Source organism: Xiphias gladius, chromosome 12 (assembly GCF_016859285.1).
Source record: "Xiphias gladius isolate SHS-SW01 ecotype Sanya breed wild chromosome 12, ASM1685928v1, whole genome shotgun sequence".
NCBI lineage: Eukaryota > Metazoa > Chordata > Actinopteri > Istiophoriformes > Xiphiidae > Xiphias > Xiphias gladius.
In genome coordinates, this window is record NC_053411.1 from 17,971,784 (window position 1) to 17,992,086 (window position 20,303).

At 43.6% G+C, this 20,303-nt stretch overlaps 1 protein-coding gene across 2 annotated transcripts; it reads left to right on the forward strand.

The window, feature by feature from the left end:
* Window positions 1-496: 496 nt before the first annotated feature.
* On the forward strand, window positions 497-18,946 carry LOC120797249 (broad substrate specificity ATP-binding cassette transporter ABCG2-like). 2 transcript variants are annotated; one of them, XM_040140749.1, is made up of 19 exons: window positions 497-634; window positions 2,796-2,884; window positions 2,991-3,121; window positions 6,751-6,810; window positions 6,957-7,071; window positions 7,344-7,496; window positions 7,955-8,112; window positions 8,675-8,777; window positions 8,880-8,928; window positions 9,018-9,116; window positions 10,167-10,271; window positions 11,038-11,183; window positions 11,350-11,432; window positions 13,316-13,405; window positions 14,238-14,362; window positions 16,632-16,786; window positions 17,025-17,114; window positions 17,527-17,603; window positions 18,154-18,946. In XM_040140749.1, exons 2-19 carry the CDS (start codon window positions 2,828-2,830, stop codon window positions 18,299-18,301), a joined length of 1,944 nt encoding a protein of 647 aa, XP_039996683.1. In that variant the 5' UTR covers window positions 497-634; window positions 2,796-2,827; the 3' UTR covers window positions 18,302-18,946. The 2 variants fall into 2 exon arrangements, with proteins under 2 accessions (XP_039996683.1, XP_039996684.1); XM_040140750.1 differs by lacking the exon at window positions 17,025-17,114.
* The last annotated feature ends 1,357 nt before the right edge of the window (window positions 18,947-20,303 follow it).

Sequence of the window (20,303 nt, forward strand, 5' to 3'; positions counted from 1 at the left end):
CTGTATTTTTACTACACTGCAAAACAGGTTTTACGACTCAATTCTGGACCAAAATGTCTTTATAAGATTGAGCCTTTTGCAGGTTTAACGTCCCAAAACTTTATAAAAGTAGTTAAAAACAGCTCCACTTTGACTAACTACAACAGAAATGCTGCTCTCACATTAATGCATCAGTGATGATATTCTATACGATACCGTGTGTATTAAATTAGCGAGGCCATTTTTAACAACAAGCACTTTTACTTCTGTTTCTTGCCAGTAAATTTTGCCTATTTTAATTGCGTCCTTTTGCTGAAGTGGTGTTTCACAAGCAGGACTTTTACTTTATGCCGAGGAACTGAAGTGAAGATCTAAATACTACTTTCAGCCCAGAGAGAGAGAGAGAGAGAGAGAGAGAGGGAGAGCGCGTGAGTCACACACCATCAGCTGCCCTGCTCCCTACTTCTCTTATCATGCCTTCAGTCATAACACTGGTTTTATAACACACACACACACACGCACGCTCAACAAACCACTCACTCTCTCGCACACACTGGTCTCTGCAGTCTGTGTCCACACACTCTCCTGGTCAGTGTCCTGCGGCGTGGATGTCCACCAGCGGCTGCTTTTAACAGGGAATTTCTGTGTCCGGCAGGTAAGCGATGAACTCAAGTTTTTACCTTTACCGATTTGAGAACGGTGTCATCACCCGTGTATTTTTTTATGAAGACAAACCCTGAAGGGTGAACTGTTCCTGGCCAGATTCATTTCCATCCGGTTCGATAAAGAGAGGTTAGAGCATTTTTTTCTCTTTTTCTTTTTTTTTGTGACGGAATAGGATTGTTTGTAGAGCAGAGACGGGGGGGAGAAGTTCAGAAAGGCGTCTGTTGATTTTGACTTCAGTTTCCCATGCAGCACTGCAGTGAGGAGGTTGAATACTGGGGGTCACAGACAGCAAACTGCCCCACTGATGCTGGAAATGAACCTTTTTTTTGCACGTATTCTATAACTTTTGTCGGACTTTCGGCGGATTTACAGCAGGCCGATCCTCAGTTTGCACACCAGCAATATTGAAAGGAAACAGTCAAAGGTTCAAGCTGCAGTTACTAGAAAAAACAACCGAATGCCAAAATCTGCCGAATCCGTTTGTTTATTGTTGGGTCATCGAAGAGCCCGACTTCTGACACTGGAGATCGCTGTTCGCATGTTGTCGTCTACCAACAGCTAATGTTGGTGTCTTTTAACCATATCCACAGTCTTTCCCTCGCCTGAACCCTGTAGTTATTTCTGCCTAAACCTAACCAAACTAAACCAAACAATCTTATTATTTTATTTTTATAAAGGTTTTGAAGGACACTGGCGAACAATATCTATATAGAGTTATATAGGGCTATATTGCAGGGTATTTTATCAGTCCTAGTAAGCTGTAGCCACAGTTTCTACCCCTCACGTTAGCATACATTCAAGTTACAGAGGTAACTATTGGGTTCTCTTAAAGATGATTAACCGTCGATTAAAAAAACCACCAAGATATCTCTAGAATCCCACCGAAAGATAAAAGCAAAAAAAAAGAAAAGATTTTTATCCCAAGTTACGCCTTTGTTTCCCAATCAAACCAAACAAAGATGGATAGGAAACACGTTAAAAATCGTTTTCAACGGGCAGTGGATGGAATATTTTTTCATCCTGACGGTTTAAAGAGTCTTTGGGGATTCGGAAAATATCGTCAGAACAGCGGTAAGTGTTGGTGAACGACCTGGGCTTTTCAAACATGGCCGGTTGATTGTCTTTCAGCTAAACCAGCGGTAACCTCGTTGGCCTGAATGCATGTTAATAGATGAGGGACGCGAACTGGGGTTAAGTGTGCTGCTTCAATATTTAACTAAAGACGACACCACAATGTTAGTTCCTTCTAAAATAACTCTGTTCAGATGATTAGAATAGAAAAACATACTGTGACAGCAGCACAGAACTTAGATTGGTACTTTATTGTTTATATTTTCATATTATATGTTTCACTTTTAATGAGAAGAGGCTTTTAGTACGAGGACTGGCGACTCTATGTCTGGGAAACGTAACGCTATCCTGGACAAAGAGTTTGACTGGGGAGTGTAAACTTCCCCGGATCCAATAGAGAGCAGAGCAGCGCCACTGACGTTAGCTTGGACTCTGATATAGCGTCCAGGACCAGCTAGCAGAGAGCGCATGTGACTTTTTCCGGCGTAACCTGTGACCCTACAGAATTATGTAGCTGGCTCATGAATCGGGCCGTTGGCTTTGGAGGCAAAGCTCGGTTACTGTTATACGTAGTAAGCTAGCTAGCCGAGCTTGTTAACGTTAGCAGCTTAGGCAAACACACAGTTTGACCCTCTTTACGAATTTTGATCTGGTGTTTGTGTTTTGGAGATAAAGAGATAAAACGCTTAAACTCTTGCATCAGTGTAATGTGCTTTGCCGAATACTGTATCGTGAAATCATGATAGCTGGTTTCATCTGGTTCCTGTTTCCGTTCCTGACAAGAACACCTGGGTTTGATGAGCCCCGGCGTTAGCAAGACTCGCTTTTCTCGGCCAATACCGGTTAAATCAACATCACACTGTAACACCACGATACAGTCACAGGTGGACTGTCTGTTTTTCGCAATCCAGCAAGACCATAATCTGCTTCCTTTCACTTTATTTTGAGCTGAATATAGATGGGAAAATATATGAATTAAGAGCAAAGTAAATAAATAAAACGCACAGAGAAGCTAAGCTAGCTCGAGAAGGACTTCAGCTGTCTATAAGAAGTGTTTGTAACAGTATATGTCTCTTCAGCGCTTTGTGCTCAGGCGGAGAGAGGATAAAAGATGTCAGAGTCCCGGGTGACGATGGAGCCCAGTTTGAACGGAGCCTCAAAGCACCAGGTACCATCCTACCATCCTGTCCTTATCTTGATACTAATCTTAAGACGTTTCAGAAATTTGTCGGCGTATTTCTGGTTTTGGGGCTGAAAAATAATCGTTTATACAGTCTGCAGGTACGGGCCTACAGCGGCACGGCGCCACCGTCAGCTTCCACAATATCCACTACAAGGTGACCCAGGGAGGAAACAGTCTTTGCCGGAAGAAGGCCACGACCAAAGACATCCTCGTTGACCTCAAGTGAGTACATTGCTGCGTCAAAAACTATGGCCCGGGGGATCAAAATGGGTCGCCAAACTTCTTTTTTTTATATTGTAAAAGCTGCTGCTCTCGTTTTTAAAACAGAAAAAGGACAAATAAAATGTAATTCTATCCATATGAGGGAAATTCCGAAAAATCTAAACTGGTAAGCAGGTCCACATGTACAGTTGTGGTGTTTGTTTGTCTACGTGCTGACATGAGTCCACCTGGGAGGTCAGCGTGACACAGCCAAGGCCCGCTTGGATCAAACGCACACATATACACACACGTCTGGAGGCCAAGGGGAGATGTTTGCTTTGTCAGGAGACTCAGGTTCCCACTTTCCTTCTGTGACACACACATACGTACAGGAGCTTGAAAGAAACAATGACTCTCAGCTTAAACCAACAAACAGACTCGGTGGCAGGATGCAGAAACCGCCTCCATACCTTTGAAACGTGACTTAGCGAGAAGGTTCAGGGTGTTAAATTCACAGAAACGTGTGGAAGAAATGCGGTTTGACTTTGGGGTTTTTTTGCCAACATAGTGCCAAGGATCTAAGATGTCCCTCCATGCTAGCGGCATGGATCTAGAGATGGCAATTTCAGTTTGGTCCAGACTGAAATATCTGCCAAAGAACGTGGTTCAGACGTCCCTCCAAATCCAACTGACTTTCCTGATCCCCTGACTTTTTCTCTAGCGCCAATGTGTTAGTGAAAAAAACCTCTAAAACTACCGGATATATTTCTAAGAAATCCGCCTCTAGTTTCCACGGTGCCAAGAGGTTGGATGCTATAGATTTCGGTGTTCCTGCCTCCCTCCTCCCTCATTCTGGAGTCCTCATCCAAGCGGGCGCCAACGGCAGGTCACTTTTTTTTTCCGCTTCTACTGTGAAATGTCTCAACATTTACTGGATGGTACAGACATTCCTGGTTCCCAGAGGATGGACCCCACCGGCTTTGGTGATCATCTGGCTTTTCCCATAGCGCCGCTATGAGATTTACACTTGTGGTTTTTTAGTGAAATATCTCATTAACTATTGGATGCAATGCCATGAAATTCGGTTCAGACTGTCACGTTCCCCTTGGGATGAACTTCAATAATTTCGGTGATCTTCCGACTTTTCGTCAGCGCCAACTTGTTCAGTACTTTGGTTTATGATCAAATCAGCCCATCAGCCTCAGCTGTTCTTTGCGTTTAATGCTAATCAGCGAATGTTAACATGTTAACACTTTACATTAAAGTGCTACGGTGAGCACACAGAAGCCATAAAGCACATTCTTCAAGAAAAAACCCAAATTCACAATTTCTATTAAAACTACCCAAGAGGTCACGTTGTTTACTCTGTGGCCGAAACACCAACACCTGAAGAAGTCTCTGATCACGTTCTGATATGAAAATGGCCAAAGTCTTTGATTATGCATTTATGTCATGAAAAATGCAACCGGTCAAAGTGCAGCGTGCGTGGTCGCGTGCGTACGGCTCACAGTGGGTTAGTATCTCTGGTACTTCATTGTTCACTGTGTGTAATCATTGACCGGTCTGAGTCAAAGTTGAAGGTAGACTCAGTATGAGCAGCTAGTTTAGAGCGTTTTATAGAAACCTTTACGGCCTCAGTTAATCCGTTCGCGTGAGAACGACGTCTGCACACTGTCCCGACAGCTTGCGAAACGGAGAAGTTCGCTGTCTTTCGACCCAGGGCTCATTTACTTCACCATCATTTGTGATCGTGCATAGAGCGACTTTACAGCCGGTTTTAGTCTTGAGAAACTCACCACTGCAGCTTGTCTGGACCCGAACACATTTCCCTGCTGGTCTTTCAAACAGTAGGATAAAACTTTTCATAGTCGGAAAAAGTCACAAAGCCACACATTCTTCCTAAGGTTTCTTTATTGTAGGATGATAATGGCTAAAATGGTATATTTTTGGAAGGATAAAACAAAGGAAATCTCGGAAACTGTGGCTCGGCGAGCGTCTCATACAACAGTATGAAGAGAGCACCTGCTTATCTCTTATCACGAGAGGGAAGGAAGTTCAACATTTGGTTTGCTTATGCAGGTTGTATATGAGGAGGTGGGGGGGACGCAACTCTGGGAGATTTGGGATGGGCCTTTTAACCGCTGGCCTTCTCTCTTCAAGTTGGAAGATTTGGGTTTTTTAACTGTGTTGGTTTTCACTCATCAGTTATAACTTAAAAATGACCCAGAGTTCTAACATTTTGTTGTTTTTCCCTGCTGCCGTGGTGAAGGAGGGTTAAAAAGTGAGTAGCACAGCTCAAATATGCTTCCGCTAATAGAAAGAGAAAAAAATGGAGAAAGACAAAGATTAAAATAATTACAAACTGATTAAAATAGAAAATAAAAAATTAAGGTAGGATGGAGAGAAAGAAAGGCTTTATATTAAAAACAAAAAATAAGAACGATGTGAGATTAAAAAACAAAGACAGAAATAGAAAGTAATGGAAACACAAAATAAATAAAAAAAACAGCAGGCTCATTGTAGAGGAGGAAAAACAAATCTGCAGCATCATGGTTTCAGTGTTAAAAAAAAACCCCCGCTGTGTCATGTTTTATGGGATTTTCTGACGAATGACCTGACAAACGTGTGACAGCGGGAAGTCGTCTCCCAGTGTTTGTCAGAATCAGCGAAAAGGCTAAAGGTTTCTCAACAGTTGCATAAAAAACCATTGTCATGCCCCACAGAGAAACCTCTGAGAAAAATATATCCCCATTAGGTTCTAAAAAAAACTGTCATTATTTACTCAGTTTGCTGAAAAAAAAAAAAAACCCACAAAAACTGTTTCAGTTTGTTAAAAGAACTTAAAATGTATTCAAAGAAAATTAAAATAAAATATATACAGGAAGGGTGGATAGAGCATCATCTATGAGGCAGAATAAGGTTGCGGTGATGAAATAGGTCATTAAATTGGAGAAATAATAACCTGACACAAATTCTTCCCCTCAGTCTTTACAAGAGTCAGCGAAAAAATCCCAAAAGATGACACAGACTGTTGCAAAAGAGCTCCACCAAAACCCGATTTATCAATAAATTCTCAGTTCGCTGAAAAGAGGAAAAAGCCACAAAAACCTCCCTCAGTTCCTCAGTAACATGACAATATGAGGGCGATCACAAAGTTCACCACCAGTGTCCCCTCAAGGAAACAGAACTGAAACTGCTGGGTCATTTTAAAACGTCCGAACGGAGATGAACAGGGAGCACGGTGAGCAGTTAGAGTATGTCGGCCATTAGCTTAGCTTAGCAGAAAGACTGGCTCTGTCCACAGGTTAAAAAAAAAATTTTAAAAATCAGTCAGTACTTTCTGTATTTTGTTTGTTGTCTGCACCCAAAACAATGCACATTGGCCAAACAGTGAAATAGCCTGTTGCACAGATGATGGAAGACACCGCCGTGGACGCGCAGGTTGTTATAAATCCGACCTGTGAAAATGATTCAAATGGTCTCTCTTTAATTCAGACTCCCGTGGTCTGCTTGAAAAGGCAGTGCATGTGCAGCATTCTGGGTCTGGCTTACATTAGTCTGAGGCGTCCTGCGAGCACGTGTGGCCGAGGCGCAGTTGTACACGCGACACGGTGACTAAAAATTTACATCGTTCCTTTTCTCTGTCTCAGTGGGATCATGAAGCCGGGGCTGAACGCCATCATGGGAGCGACGGGAAGCGGCAAGTCATCGTGAGTGTGTGTGTGTGTTTGTCCAGACGGAAAAAAAAAATTTTTTTTTCAGTCGTTTTGTGAATGAGATGAGCTGATGTGTAAACAAAAGCTTCCTGACAGCTGCTCACGTCCGATGCGTTAACGGGAGCTGTTTTTCCGCTCAGGTTCCTCGACGTCTTGGCAGCCAGGAAGGACCCCGTGGGCCTGTCCGGAGAAGTCCTGATCGACGGAGCGCCTCAGCCTCCAAACTTCAAGTGTCTGTCTGGATACGTGGTGCAGGTGGGTGAGACGGGCAGGAAGCCCGACCTACGGTAGCCAGCTTTGATTCAGGGGAGTTTCCTGGTCGAGGCAGGAAGAGTCTGAGCACAACAATAGGACCCGGCTTTTCAGGCCGCGTCTGTTTCAGTCACATATAGCGTACATCAACTCACGTTAGGAAAACTGAGGTCAGAGGCCACGCCGCGAATAATATAATCAAATGTGAAATAATAGTGCATCCAGCAGCATCGAGTGCTCTGATCTTTCAGTCGTTGACGGTTTCCTGTCTGCAGGACGACGTGGTGATGGGAACTCTGACGGTCAGAGAAAACTTCAGCTTCTCGGCGGCGCTGCGCCTCCCGTCGACCATCTCCCAGGAGGAGAAAGCGCAGAAAGTCAACACACTGATCCAGGAGCTGGGACTGAGCCGAGTGGCCGACTCCAGGGTGAGGGGGGAAGGGAAAGAGAGAGGACAGAAAGAAAGAAAGACAAACAGCGAGACAAAAATGAAATAAAGAAAGTTAGAAATACAGGGAGAGCGGCAAAAGATAGGAGGAAGAGAGCGATAGAAACAAAGAGTTGCACAAAGGAAAGAAAGACAGAAAAGAAATACAGTTACAAAAAATACAAAAATAAAGAGAGCACCAAAAAAGAAAGAAAGAAGAGACAGCTACAAAAAAGAATAAAGTGAAAAAAAAGAGAGAGAAAGGACATGAGGAAGGAAAAAGAAAGAGATAAAAAGGAAGGAGAAGGAATCAAGGAGGAAAAAGCAAAAAGAAGAAAGGATGGAAACACTGTGTAAAGGAAAAGGCCAAGAGAGAAGGGAAGACGTGTAGTTCTGATTATGTCAGTAAGGGACCTCACAAGTATAGGGGTACAAGTGTGTGTGTGTGTGTGTGTTCAGGTGGGCACCCAGCTGATTCGTGGGATCTCCGGCGGCGAGAGGAAGAGGACGAACATCGGCATGGAGCTGATCATCGACCCGCCCGTCCTCTTCCTGGACGAACCCACCACGGGCCTCGACGCCAGCACCGCTAACTCCGTCCTGCTGCTGCTAAAGAGGTGCAAACACACACACACACACACACACACACACACACACACACACGACACACTGGGGCCGAGGCCCAATGAACATGTTGTAGTGACCCAAGTCTTTGCTCCAACCATCGCACGGACCATGAGGTGTTTGTCAGAGTCCCTCAAACACCGTCTGGTTAGTCTCGCATTCATTTGGTTTTTGGCCACTGGGGGGCAGCGGAAACAGGCTGTGAACACAACACTGACATATCATCACCATATGAAGTCGATATCGTCAGCAAACAGTCGCCAGTCAGCAGTTACCCCCTAAATACCCCGCGGTCCTTAACGGACCCAGTCCGAAACATTCATTTCATTCAGTTTAGCGCTCGGCTACCTGGTTTTCCTCAAACTGGGACTTCAGCCGTTTCTCCGAAAAACAGCCGCCTGCTGCGGCCGGTGACGACACCGATGAGGGCGCAGAGGGCGAAACTGTAGAGTTGTGGTCCACAAAACCAAAACAGTGAGCCGAAAGGCGTTGTAGAGCTCCACGGAGCTGAGGGGAGCTGCGGAGTCCGGTGGTGATGATAAGTTTCTTCCTCAGGATGGCGAACCACGGTCACACCATCATCCTGTCCATCCACCAGCCGCGGTACGCCATCTACCGCCTGTTCGACAGCCTCACGCTGCTGGTCAACGGCAAACAGGTCGCTCACGAACACACCACCTCTGGAAAGCTCATCGGCTATTGTCACCGCTCTATGTCGTGTTTAGACCTCACTACTGTTCGTGTTAAATGTTGATTTCAGGTTTACCACGGGCTGGCGCAGAGCGCGTTGGACTACTTCTCAGACATCGGTAGGAACCCGTGGTCAGTTTTAATCCAGCATGACACAACGCGCTGTGACGGTAATGTTAGTAATTCGCCGTGGAACCTCATTTCCCAGGGTACACCTGTGAGCCCCACAACAACCCTGCCGACTTCTTCCTGGACGTCATCAACGGAGACTCGACCGCAGTCGTCCTCAGCAACGAGGAAAGACAAGGTTCGTCACGCGGGTCTGTTCTCACGGCGGCCAAAAAGGGCGGCGGTGGAAGGAGCATTCAAATCATTCACCTGAGTAAAAGCAGCAATACCACACTGTAAAAGCTCTGCCCTCAGAGATTCACCCGAGTGAAACTAAAATATTAGCAACCAAATGTAGTCAAAATGCAGAATGATCCCCATCGGATGAATATTATCAAATCACTGGAGCGTTCATGTGTAAGCAGTATGTTGCGGTTGGTTTGGTTGGATCCAATTTTTAACTAATTTAGTGACGGGTAGTTTAATCCACAGTAAGGATTATACAAACATTTGAGAAGTAACTGGTTCCCATAGTTGCCAACTAAATCTGGTTTGCCTATGAAATCTGGTGGCGTAGGAGTATAAAGTATCACAAACTGAAAATACACAAGACTCAGATCTTTGCTGAAGTACGATACTTGGTTACTTTCCACCACCGCAGAAAAGGGGGCGAATTGTTTCGGCGGACTCTAGATTCTGTTTGGGTCTTACGTCCCTTCGGATCAGATCCTGAAACCCGAGTGGAATCGATGGGCGTGAAAAAAGGATCAAGAAAATGAATCGGGTCAAACAGGGTCATTTACGAGGGACAGCACGAAGAAAATATCTGGGGTGAGGAGAGAGGCTTAACCTTATATTTGACTTCCTGAAAAGCAGGACCCTCCTTCTGGGTTACCAGTACTCGCTTTGTCCCCCTCCAGTTACAGAAAATCTGCGACGCCTTTAGTTTCTCAACTCAGTCCCAGTTTCAAGCTTTATATGTTAATGGAATAATAATGTTTACTATGTGGATATACATATAAATAATATATATATGTCATATATCTATAATATATGTCATATATATATATATCTATATATAGATATCTAGATATATATATATATATATATATATATATATATATATATATATATATAAGTCCCCCCTCCCTCCAGTGATTTCCATACAGCCCCTACATAAAGTATTTCTTTTAGCTTTTCATGTGTTTGAGCTGGTCGGTTGATTCTGAACGCGTCTTGCTTTGTCCAGATCCAGATTCAGACTCGGTGTTGGTGTCCAGACGGGGGATCGAGGACAAACTGGTGGAGGAGTACAGGAACTGTCACCACTATAAACAGACCAAAGCGGAGCTGGGTGGGTAGAAGAAGACCACAGGGTCGATCTCCGTACGGGTGTTCAAGTCTCATGTAACGTGTCGTTAACAGAATAGGAGATACGAGGAGCTGCGGGTGGACTTAGGGATTTTTATGAATGTGAGCTCAAGATAAGCAAAGTGGAATTATCATCATCATCATCATTATCATTTAATCATCAAAAGTCGGAGTAGGTAGGTATGAGCACCGATGTGACGAAACCCAGAGTCTCACACGGAAACCGCATTCAAACCTGATCGGTCACCGGAACGAGAGTAACTGTCAGTAGCTAAAGATTTTTTTTTCCACACAGAACTTTTAAAATTTGCTTTTGATTATAATAAAAACTGACTCAACCGGGAGAAATGTTTGAAGGAAAAAAAAAAAAAAAAACCTCTATTGATCTTTGCCACAAAGAACTGGTTTTTCCTGCAGAGTTCGGGCTGCGGCGTCAGCTCTTCAAACCCTGACGCGGGGGACAGTTTTACCACATATCTACGGATAAAGCTTTATTTATACCGTAATGCTCAAATATTGCTGTTTCAGTGTAGAAACAAAACTGGGACATGGGATGTGCCTTGCATCTGCCTTTCTATGTGTAATTTTCATCTTTTGTGAACCACATTGTGTTGCATCTTTTTGTATGTTATGTACCTTATTATTATTTAACTTTCACTCATAGGTGCAGAATTACGAACTCGAAGACATAACTTTATGAGGAATGTTGATAGGAGCTAATAAGAGTTGAAACCGTCTGTCTCTCTCAGAGAGGATAATTCAGGGTAAGCAGACGACTGCCGCCGCTCCCCTCAGAACCATCACCTACAACACCGGCTTCCTGACCCAGTTCACGTGGGTTCTCAGGAGAACGATTCGCAACCTCCTCCTCAACCCTCAGACCTCCGTCGCTCAGGTAAGAACACACGGGCCCCGAGGTCGGAAGGTCGGCGCAGCATGGCGGCCTCTACAGGACCCGCGGCCTCAGACGCTTGAGCCCCGGCTTCCACACTCAGTCGTTGTAACTGCTGCATCATGTCCAGTACTCGTGTATTAACAGCTGCGTTTTCTATTCTCTTCAGGTAGCGGTGACTCTGTTCCTCGCTCTGGTTGTAGGAGCTATTTTCTTTGACGTCCAGGAGAATCAGAGTGGAATGCAGAACAGGTATTCTACTCTATTCTAGTTTGTTTTTTTTTAATTTATTATTTTTTTTAATATACAGTTGCGATCAGAAATCTTCAACCCCCCCAAAGATTTTAAGGATTTATCAATTAAAGTTTTCCCAAAGAGCAAGATTCTGCTTCGGACGACTTCTTCATGAGTCGAGTGAGGCGTAAAATCAACACGGAAAATGCATGATGCAGTAGTTGTGTGTAACAGTACATTTTGTTAAGACAGCCATGTCACAATTATTCAACCCCTATATAATATGGCTGATTTCAAAGCTGTCTGACAGGTTTTATGGCCTAAAGTGGAGTTGAAACATAATGAAGCCTTTGGGAACTTTATAAGGATCCTTCATTTGCTTCAGCTGGGATGCGTATATATATAAACCCCACCCATGAAGGTATTCAAGGTGAGTTGCAATCCTGGGAAAGACAAAGGATCTTCCACAAAAAGCTGAGAGGGGAGATTAGGTCATCACGCCTGAGGGGCTTTGGGTATAAGAAGGTAAGACTAAGAAGGTATAAGAAGAAGTTTAAAACTTACGGAACAGCTGCAAACCTGCCTGGCCCAACATTTCATCAAGGGCCCTTAGCAACTTAGTCAGAACAACTAAGAGGAACCCCCCCCGGGTGCAGGATGACCTGATGAAGGCTGGTACAAGTGCTTCAGTGGCAGCTATAAGACGTGACCTGAATAAACAAGGACTTCGTGGCCGGACTCCAAGACGCACTCCACTCTGGACCACGAGGAACATCAAAAGTCGACTAGAATAGGCCAGGAGGAATCGGGATAAGACTGCAGAGTTTTGGGAGACACTTCTACGGACTGATGAAACCAAACTGGACCTGTTTGGACATATGGACCGGCGGTATGTCTGGCGTGCGAAAGGCCAGGCTTATGACCAGAAGAATACCATCCCCACGGTCAAGCATGGAGGCGGGTCACTGATGATGTGGGGCTGTGTTTCTGCGGCAGGAACTGGCGATATCGATCGTGTACCTGGCATCGCGGATTCCCAGAAATACCAGGCCATTTTAAAGAGGAACGTGACGCCTTCTGTTGACAAGTTAAACCTTGGTGATCATGGGACTTTCCGGCAAGACAGTGATCCCGAGCCCACCCCCAAGTCAACCAAAGCCTGGTTGAGAAAAAGATCCTGGAACGTCCTGGAGAGGCCTTGTCGGTCACCAGATTTAAATCTGACTGAGAATCTTTGGTGGGATTTTAAGAAGGCAGTTGCAGGACGGAAGCCATCAAGCATCACTGAGCTAGAGGCTTTTGCACGTGAAGAATGGGCAAAGATTCCGATCGGGAGGTTAAGAAGCTTGCCAGCACTTACCGAAAACGTTTGTCAGAAGTTATAAAAGCCAAAGGATGCGCCACAAAGCACTGAAGCCGGGGGTTGAATAATACTGCACATGCACGTGTGTTAAGAGTTACATTTCTCATTTGAACTTCAAAGTTAAGTCAACTTCTGTTATCAAAATAACTCATATGTATCAATAATTATTTTTTGTCATTTATTGTCATTATCTTCCATCCACATCACTGTATCATCTTTTGAGGTGAGGGGGTTGAATATTTCTGATTGCAACTCATATATATATATAAATAATTTGCTGCAGTTGTTGTATCAGTAGCGGAAGCAGCAGTGGAATAGTAGTAGTAGTGAAGGTCCTATCAACAGAAGCAGTAATTAATCATTCTATTGGCAGTAGAAGAAGTAAGTTTAACACTGTGACCATTGTTAGTAACATTTGACAGGCTCAGTGTATTATTATATATTTAATTATTATATTAAAATATTCTGAAATTCTAGTGTATTCGATCAGTCTGTGCATTGCCACGCTGTATTGATCGGATGGTGCTTGCGTTGCCAGATTCGGGGCTCTCTTCTTCATCACGGTGAATCAGTGTTTCAGCTCTCTGTCGTCTGCTGAGCTCTTCATCTCCGAGAGAAAACTCTTCACGTGGGTCTGGCACACCAACGCACACACACACACTTCTGAGGACGTAGCGTTGCATTAAGTATTTCAAGTCCTTCCCTAAGCACCGGAAATCGAAACTTAGAAGATCGGTAAGATCGGGTGAGATTAGAAGATCGGGTGAGATTAGAAGATCGGTAATCGACGTGTTCTCGATTCACCGTGTAGACAAACGCCTTTGAATACCGTCGCGCCGTGGGGTCTCACGCCACCATGCGTGGACCTCATTGGCTTGTTTTGAGGTCAAAGGTAGTAGTTCGTATCGGGGAAATACAGATATCCACTTTCTCTCTGAGAGCCTTCATGCGAAGTACAGAGCTGGAGTCAGGATGTGGTTAGCCTAGCTTAGCGTAAAGAGCTGAAATCAGGGGAGGCAGCTAGCCAGCTAACCCCGCTAAAGGTATTTAACCGCTGTATCTCATATATTGATATGTTCAGGGTTTCGGGGGGAGTCGTGTGATAGTTTGTCGTTTGTGTCCAGTCTTTACGCTAAGCTGGGCTGACCAAGCCCTGACTCCAGCTCTTCATGACATTGACACTGATCTCGTAATGTCACTCTCGGAGGAAAAAGTGAGGATGCGTTTTTCCCAAAATGAAGTACTTCTTTTTTTAACCCTGTATTTTCTAGAGGCTTTAGCCCCCGGACGGGAAGCGAGTCCCCACGATGTGATTAAAGACACGTAAACATTTTAAGATCCAGTTGTTTATTTACAACATTTCCGGGGTTTTTCACCCTTTTTCTGGTTCCTCTCTGTTGTTTGGTGCAGATCAGGGTTTATGGATCAAACTGTCGATGTCCTTCTCTCTTCCTCTACAGTCACGAGTATATCAGTGGTTACTACAGGCTGTCTGTGTACTTCCTGGCTAAGATCCTATCTGACATTATCACACTGAGGACCATCCCCGCCGTCGTCTTCAGCTGCGTGGCGTACTTCATGATTGGTGAACAGACACACACACAGCTGCTGAAATGACTTCACTACGGTTGCTGTGAAATCTGAAGCGCATCCTGCTGCTGTTTTATCTTTTCTATAGTTTCTTCTCTTCTCATTTTTTAAATTTAAAACCATGCTTTATTCAGTTAAATTGGAGTTTATATTTCAAACTTAGGTTATATTGAGGTTTGTCTTTTTTTCTTTTGGTTTTTAAAACTTTTTTACAGGGTTCAATTACTGAGTTTTAGTTTTACAGCATGTGCAAAGTTAATTTTGTAGAGTGTTGCACCTTGCACCTACATTTTTGCCCGTGTCCGACCCAATTAATCCAGCCCTGAAGCTGACGTCAAATCTTCTCATCAAACTTAATAGCAGGAAAAAAACCAACTTGTTTTAAAACATAATTACTTATATAACATAATAAATTAAGGAATTTTCTATGTAGTTTGGTTTAGTTAGTTTTGGTGCTCATGAGTTTTATAGTATAACCGTTTTCCCCTTTAGAGTAGAGATGAAACGATTAGTTGGCTGAAACAAAACAAATCTGCAACCAGTCTGAGAACGGGTGAATAGTTTGAGTCAAGATACTGAAACGTTTAAAGACGTCACCACTGGCTCCCAGAGAGAACAATCAGCAGGTCAATTAATAATGAAAATAATTATTATCTTAGATTTATTTCAAATGAATATTTTTCACAAGTAGTGTTTGCTTTAGAGTTTATTTTAACTGGTGATAATAATCTTGGAATGTTTATCTGTAGACAGAATTTCAAGTACACAAGTCAGGATATCTTCGCAAATAAATGCAAATTATTTTAATACAATGTCCAATGCTACTGAACAAAAGGAAAAAAAAACAAAACAAAACTTGCATAAAACACAAAATGTACCTTGGACACAATTTTTGGCGCCTTCACTGATATTTGGTTGTAGAACCTTTGGCAACAGCCTCTAAACGTTTCCTGTAGCCATCTGGAGGCTTCTGGCACTTCTTCCACTGCTGTGTGTTCAAGCTCCTTTACGTTTGCACGGAGTGGTTTTTTTTTCAATGGCAGATTTCAGCTCTTTGCAAAGGTTTTTCAGTGGGCCTTAGGTCAGGACTCATTGCTGTCCAGCGTAAAACAGTCCATCTTTTCCTCTTCAACAATTCTTTTGTGCTGCTGGACGTGTGATTTGGGTCGTTGTCCTGCTGAAAGACCCAAGACCTCCGCTGGAAAACCTACTTTTCTGACGCTGGGTGACAGATTTCGCTCTACAATGCCTCGGTAATCTTCCGATTTCATCTGATTTGGTACATCCGGTGCCTCCAGTGCCAGAGGCAGCGAAGCAGCCCCACAGCTCCACCATTGTTTACTGCAGGTTGGGTGTTCTTTTCCTTAACGGCTTCCTTTCGTCACCCATAAACAAACTGATGCTCTGCGTTCCCAAAGAACATTATCCCAGAGAGACTGTGGCTCATCAATGAGAGTTTTTGCAAACACTAGTTTTGCCTCTCTGTGCCTTTCTTGCAGTAGTGGTGTTGTCCTTGGTCTTCACCCATGGAGGCCTACTTGGTTTAGTTTGAGGCGTCTGGTACAGGCTGGACCCACCGCTCCAGATTGATCCAGGTCAGCCCGAAGCTCTTTAGATGTCTTGCTTGGTGTTTTTCCCACAATCCGCATCGACCTTCGCAGACTTCTCTCGTTGAGCTTCTCCTCAGCGCCACGTCCTGGAAGTGTCTTAACGGTTTTATGACTGTGAAACTTCTTGATAACGTCACGAAGCAGGGATTTCGAGATCTTGGCGATTCCCCCCGTGGCCTCTGGAACTGTTCTGTTTTTTTTGATAATAACATTTCTGTCGCGTCTTCGTCATTTTCAAATGGAAACGGGAAACAATCGGGTCATGTGAACACTGACAGTCAAGCACTGGTGAGTCCTATTTTGTTTGAGGAACTAATTTAAATTCATCAAAAGCTGCCAATAATTGTGTTACATACATTTTATGTCTCTATTTTTTATTTTGGTATTTGAAAGCATCTTTTTTTTTTGTTCAGTAATTTCGGAAATTTTATTCAATAATCTGTTAATTTGCATTTATTTGCGAAGATATTCTTAATTCTGTACATAAAACTCAAGGGTGTCAATAATTTCAACCAGGATTGTGTGTTTATACAATTTGTGTGTTTCTATTTCATTCTTAATAATTGATTTAATAATTCAGGTTTGGTCCACCGCAGTTTTTGCTGATAATCGTAACTTTGGACTTCTGGTGTGTGCGCGTGTGTGTGCGCGCAGGTCTGAAGCCCACAGCCGAAGCCTTCTTCCTCTTCACGTTCACGGTCATGCTGGTGTCGTATACGGCCACCTCCATGGCTCTGGCCATCTCCGCCGACCAGACGGTGGTGGCCATCGCCAACATCTTCATGACCATCTCCTTCGTCTTCATGATGGTGATGTGCACACGCAGCGGCACAAACACTTGCACGTGCAATTAACTGGCTGTTCACCGAACCCCCATTAAAGGAATAAAGTTTAGGAGGAGGATAATCATGATCTCCGTCGCAACCCTGCAGCCTTAACACAGACAAAAACTCACATAGACGAAGAAATAAAACGCCAACAAATTCCTATGAATAATGAACAAATATCTGTAACGTCTCATCTGTAAATCTCTCTCTTGGTCTGCAGATCTTCGCAGGTTTGTTGGTGAACCTTCCCTCCATCGTCAGCTGGCTCGCTTGGTTAAAGTACCTCAGTATACCAAGATATGGCCTCAGTGTACGCACACACACACACACACACACACACACACACACACACACACACACACACACACACCTGCAACCTAATCTGCCTTTGCTTTCCCCTCTTGTTCCTTCCACTCAAAAACAAAGTCCAGATTAGAGATTTTTCTTCCCGCTCGGCTTTCCCACTGTCCAGGGGATGTGTCCTGTTGTTGAGTGAATGTCTGTTGTCAGACATTTAGTACTTTAGCACTGGAAGTTCTTTTTTTTTTTTAAACTTTTTATGCTGTTTTCCAGTTCTGAACAGTGAAACACGCTGCTTTTTTAAAACATCATCGTCTCCGGATTTCTAGAAATTAGAAAACAAACAACAAATATTTCTACCACATGACTGGAGTTGTATGATGGTGATGCTGATGTACCTTTGATCGGTTGCGTCTCTCCAGGCTTTGCAGGTGAACGAGTTTTCTGGTCTGAACTTCTGCCAGGGGTTAAACGCCAGCGTCATTCCACCTGGACTGGCGTAAGAGACGCTGATGCACACACACACACAACCAAGTGTAGATATTAATGACATTTGGCCGTTTGGCTCAAATTTTTAACTAAGAACTACGTAACAATCTGTTTTTCACTTATGTGGATAAAACATGGGCGTGTTAGTTAGTTACTCGTTCAAAAAGTGAGCTTAACTTACCTGTTATTAGTTGGTTGAATTAAGAGCGAACCTGTCAGTATTTTAGTTATTTACTTATTTAAGGTATGAGCCGGTGAGTAGGTTAGTTATTTAGCTGGATAATAAGTGAGAATATTAGAGTTCATCTCTCCCGTTAGTTGCTTAAAAAGTGAACGTGCTAGTCGGTCATTTGGCTCGGCTTAAACGTGAGCCATCAGTTCTGTGGCTACACAGCTACTGAGTTTCTTACCTTCCTTTTCAAAATGCGTCAGCTGCTAGTCAGTCAGTCAGATGAAGGTCGCCGGTCCGACAGTAACATTGTGCTCTGTGGGTTGGTCGCTTGGTCGATGACCTGGTTCAGTCATTTGGTTACTGAGGAACCTTCGTGCTGTGTTTCCAGTTGCACAGGGGAGGAGTTTCTGGCGGAGCAGGGCGTGGACTACTCCACCTGGGGCTTTTGGCAGAACCACGTGGCCCTGGGCGTCATGATCATCTGCTTCCTGACCATCACTTACCTCAAACTGCGCTTCATCAGGAAGTTCACCTAGACCTTCATCGTCGTCGCCGTCGACACGAGACACACACCGTGGGTGTGGTTTAAATCTATGTGCACCCGCAAGTACTGTAATTGGGTGTAATTGTGTATCTATTTTATTTTATTGTTTTCAAATATGATTACATTTTTTATCCCAACTTGGTGAGTTTGTTCATTTTCTTTTCCGGCTGATCCATGTGACATAATAAGAAGCAGTGACCTTCCATTTGTTTGTAAAATGACTTTTCTTCTTTATGGAGATGTTATTAACATATAACTGATTCACTCCTTACTAACCCTGTAGTGCTGTATTGTGTTAACTTCAGGATACAACTCCTGATTTTCAAAGAAGTTTTTGGTTTTTTTTCCCTCCACACAAATCCAGGAAGTTTATATTGAGGAATTTTTATGATGGGAAAAATAGACTGACGAGCCCGGCAGTCAAAACCGCTAAATGCGGCTCTAAATCCTAATACGATTTGAGCCTGAAAGTTTGTTCTTGACTCTGGAAATAGTAGTTTTTACAAAACGATTTAAATTCAAGGTCCACTTCGGAGCTTTCAGCCACATCCCACGGTCTTCATCAGCGGAGGGAGTTTGCCTTCCGCCAGTTATCGTGAGACCGAAGCCCCAAGCTTCGCCCGCCGATGAAGACCATGAGACGGACGATTACTTTCATTAGTGGCTATTCTCTTGTCTATAAACAATTACAATACATACAACGTACTGTAACATGTCAAACTTCGTCCAATCAACCATCAGATGTTTGGCCTTTTTTGCTGGAAATATAACTCAACAAGAATGGGTGATTGATTTATTTTGTTGATCGATTAATCAGTTACCTAAGAACGAGTAGGCTGTTACGTGGACCCTAAGTCGATGCTACCTTATGTCTGCCCAACTGCATTTGGCCAGAACTCAGCCCGCTCTGTATTTGGAGCGTTTGGCAGATTTCGTGCTCTTGATCTGAGCTTAAAAAAAGTGTGTCAAAACTTTTTATTTTATTATACAACCGCATATAAGTGAGAGCGCCTACAGCCGTGCCGCCTCTGTGGGGCTGAACTGTAACATGTTAACTCCCTGTGAACTACCATAAATAGTAGTTCAGAGTTGTATATAAACATTTAATGACGAGAGACTTATTGATGCAACAACTTTAACTCCTCCCGTGGACAGGAGGCTGCTGTTCAAACATAATGAAACAACAATACTGTAAAACGCAGCTGTGATAATATAAAATATGTCTTATACTGTAATAAATACCTAAAATGTCTTTACATCTGCTTACAACTACATTTTAGTTTTTAGTTCCAAATAACACAGGACTAAAAAAAAAATAAAACAATCTGCCGCAAAAGCATATAAACAAACACATGTGCTCACTGACTGTACGGTAGGTGTGTAAGCAGACACTCGGTTCCATAGAAACCACTGCTATAAACAGTCACAGCACGAGTGTGTGTGTGTGTGTGTGTTTGTGGTATTAGGAAATCTCTGGTTCCACCTGAGCAATGCCAGTAATGGCTGGAGGCATACTGGTGGAGAGCGAGACACACACCTTTGAGTGTGTGTGTGTGTGTGTGTGTGTGTGTGAGAGAGAGAGAGGAAAAATCTTTGTGTGACAAATGAATGAGTAACTGTTTTGACAAACGGTTTGACGTGCCCCTGAGCAAGGCACTGAACCAGCAACTGAGACATACCCAGAGGAGCGGGTTTATCTCCCCAGATTTAAAGCAAAGGACGGGGGTTTTCATACGAATCCAAAGAGAAACAGAAACAGATCAAATAAAAAGGTGGAAATTTCAAAGTAGGGAAAAAAAAAAAAAATCGGATCAGCGAGGGAAAAATGAGAGATGTTTATGGTTGTCAGACATTAATCAGTCCAGACTGTTCCCTTCGATAGTTTTAAGATGAATTAAAGGTCGTTTCAGTCTGAAACCCTCGTATTTCTGCTCCTCATCTACTGGGATGGGGCTCCACTCGGTGGAAGAAGGACTCACCTCAGCGCTGCAGCT

Excerpts from the sequence above, each read along its gene's own strand:
- LOC120797249 (XM_040140749.1), top strand. The coding sequence starts at position 2,828 with ATGTCAGAGTCCCGGGTGACGATGGAGCCCAGTTTGAACGGAGCCTCA. Across the intron at positions 7,497-7,954 it reads GCCGAGTGGCCGACTCCAGG|GTGGGCACCCAGCTGATTCG; the intron begins GTGAGGGGGGAA and ends GTGTGTGTTCAG. Across the intron at positions 8,778-8,879 it reads TGCTGGTCAACGGCAAACAG|GTTTACCACGGGCTGGCGCA; the intron begins GTCGCTCACGAA and ends TGTTGATTTCAG.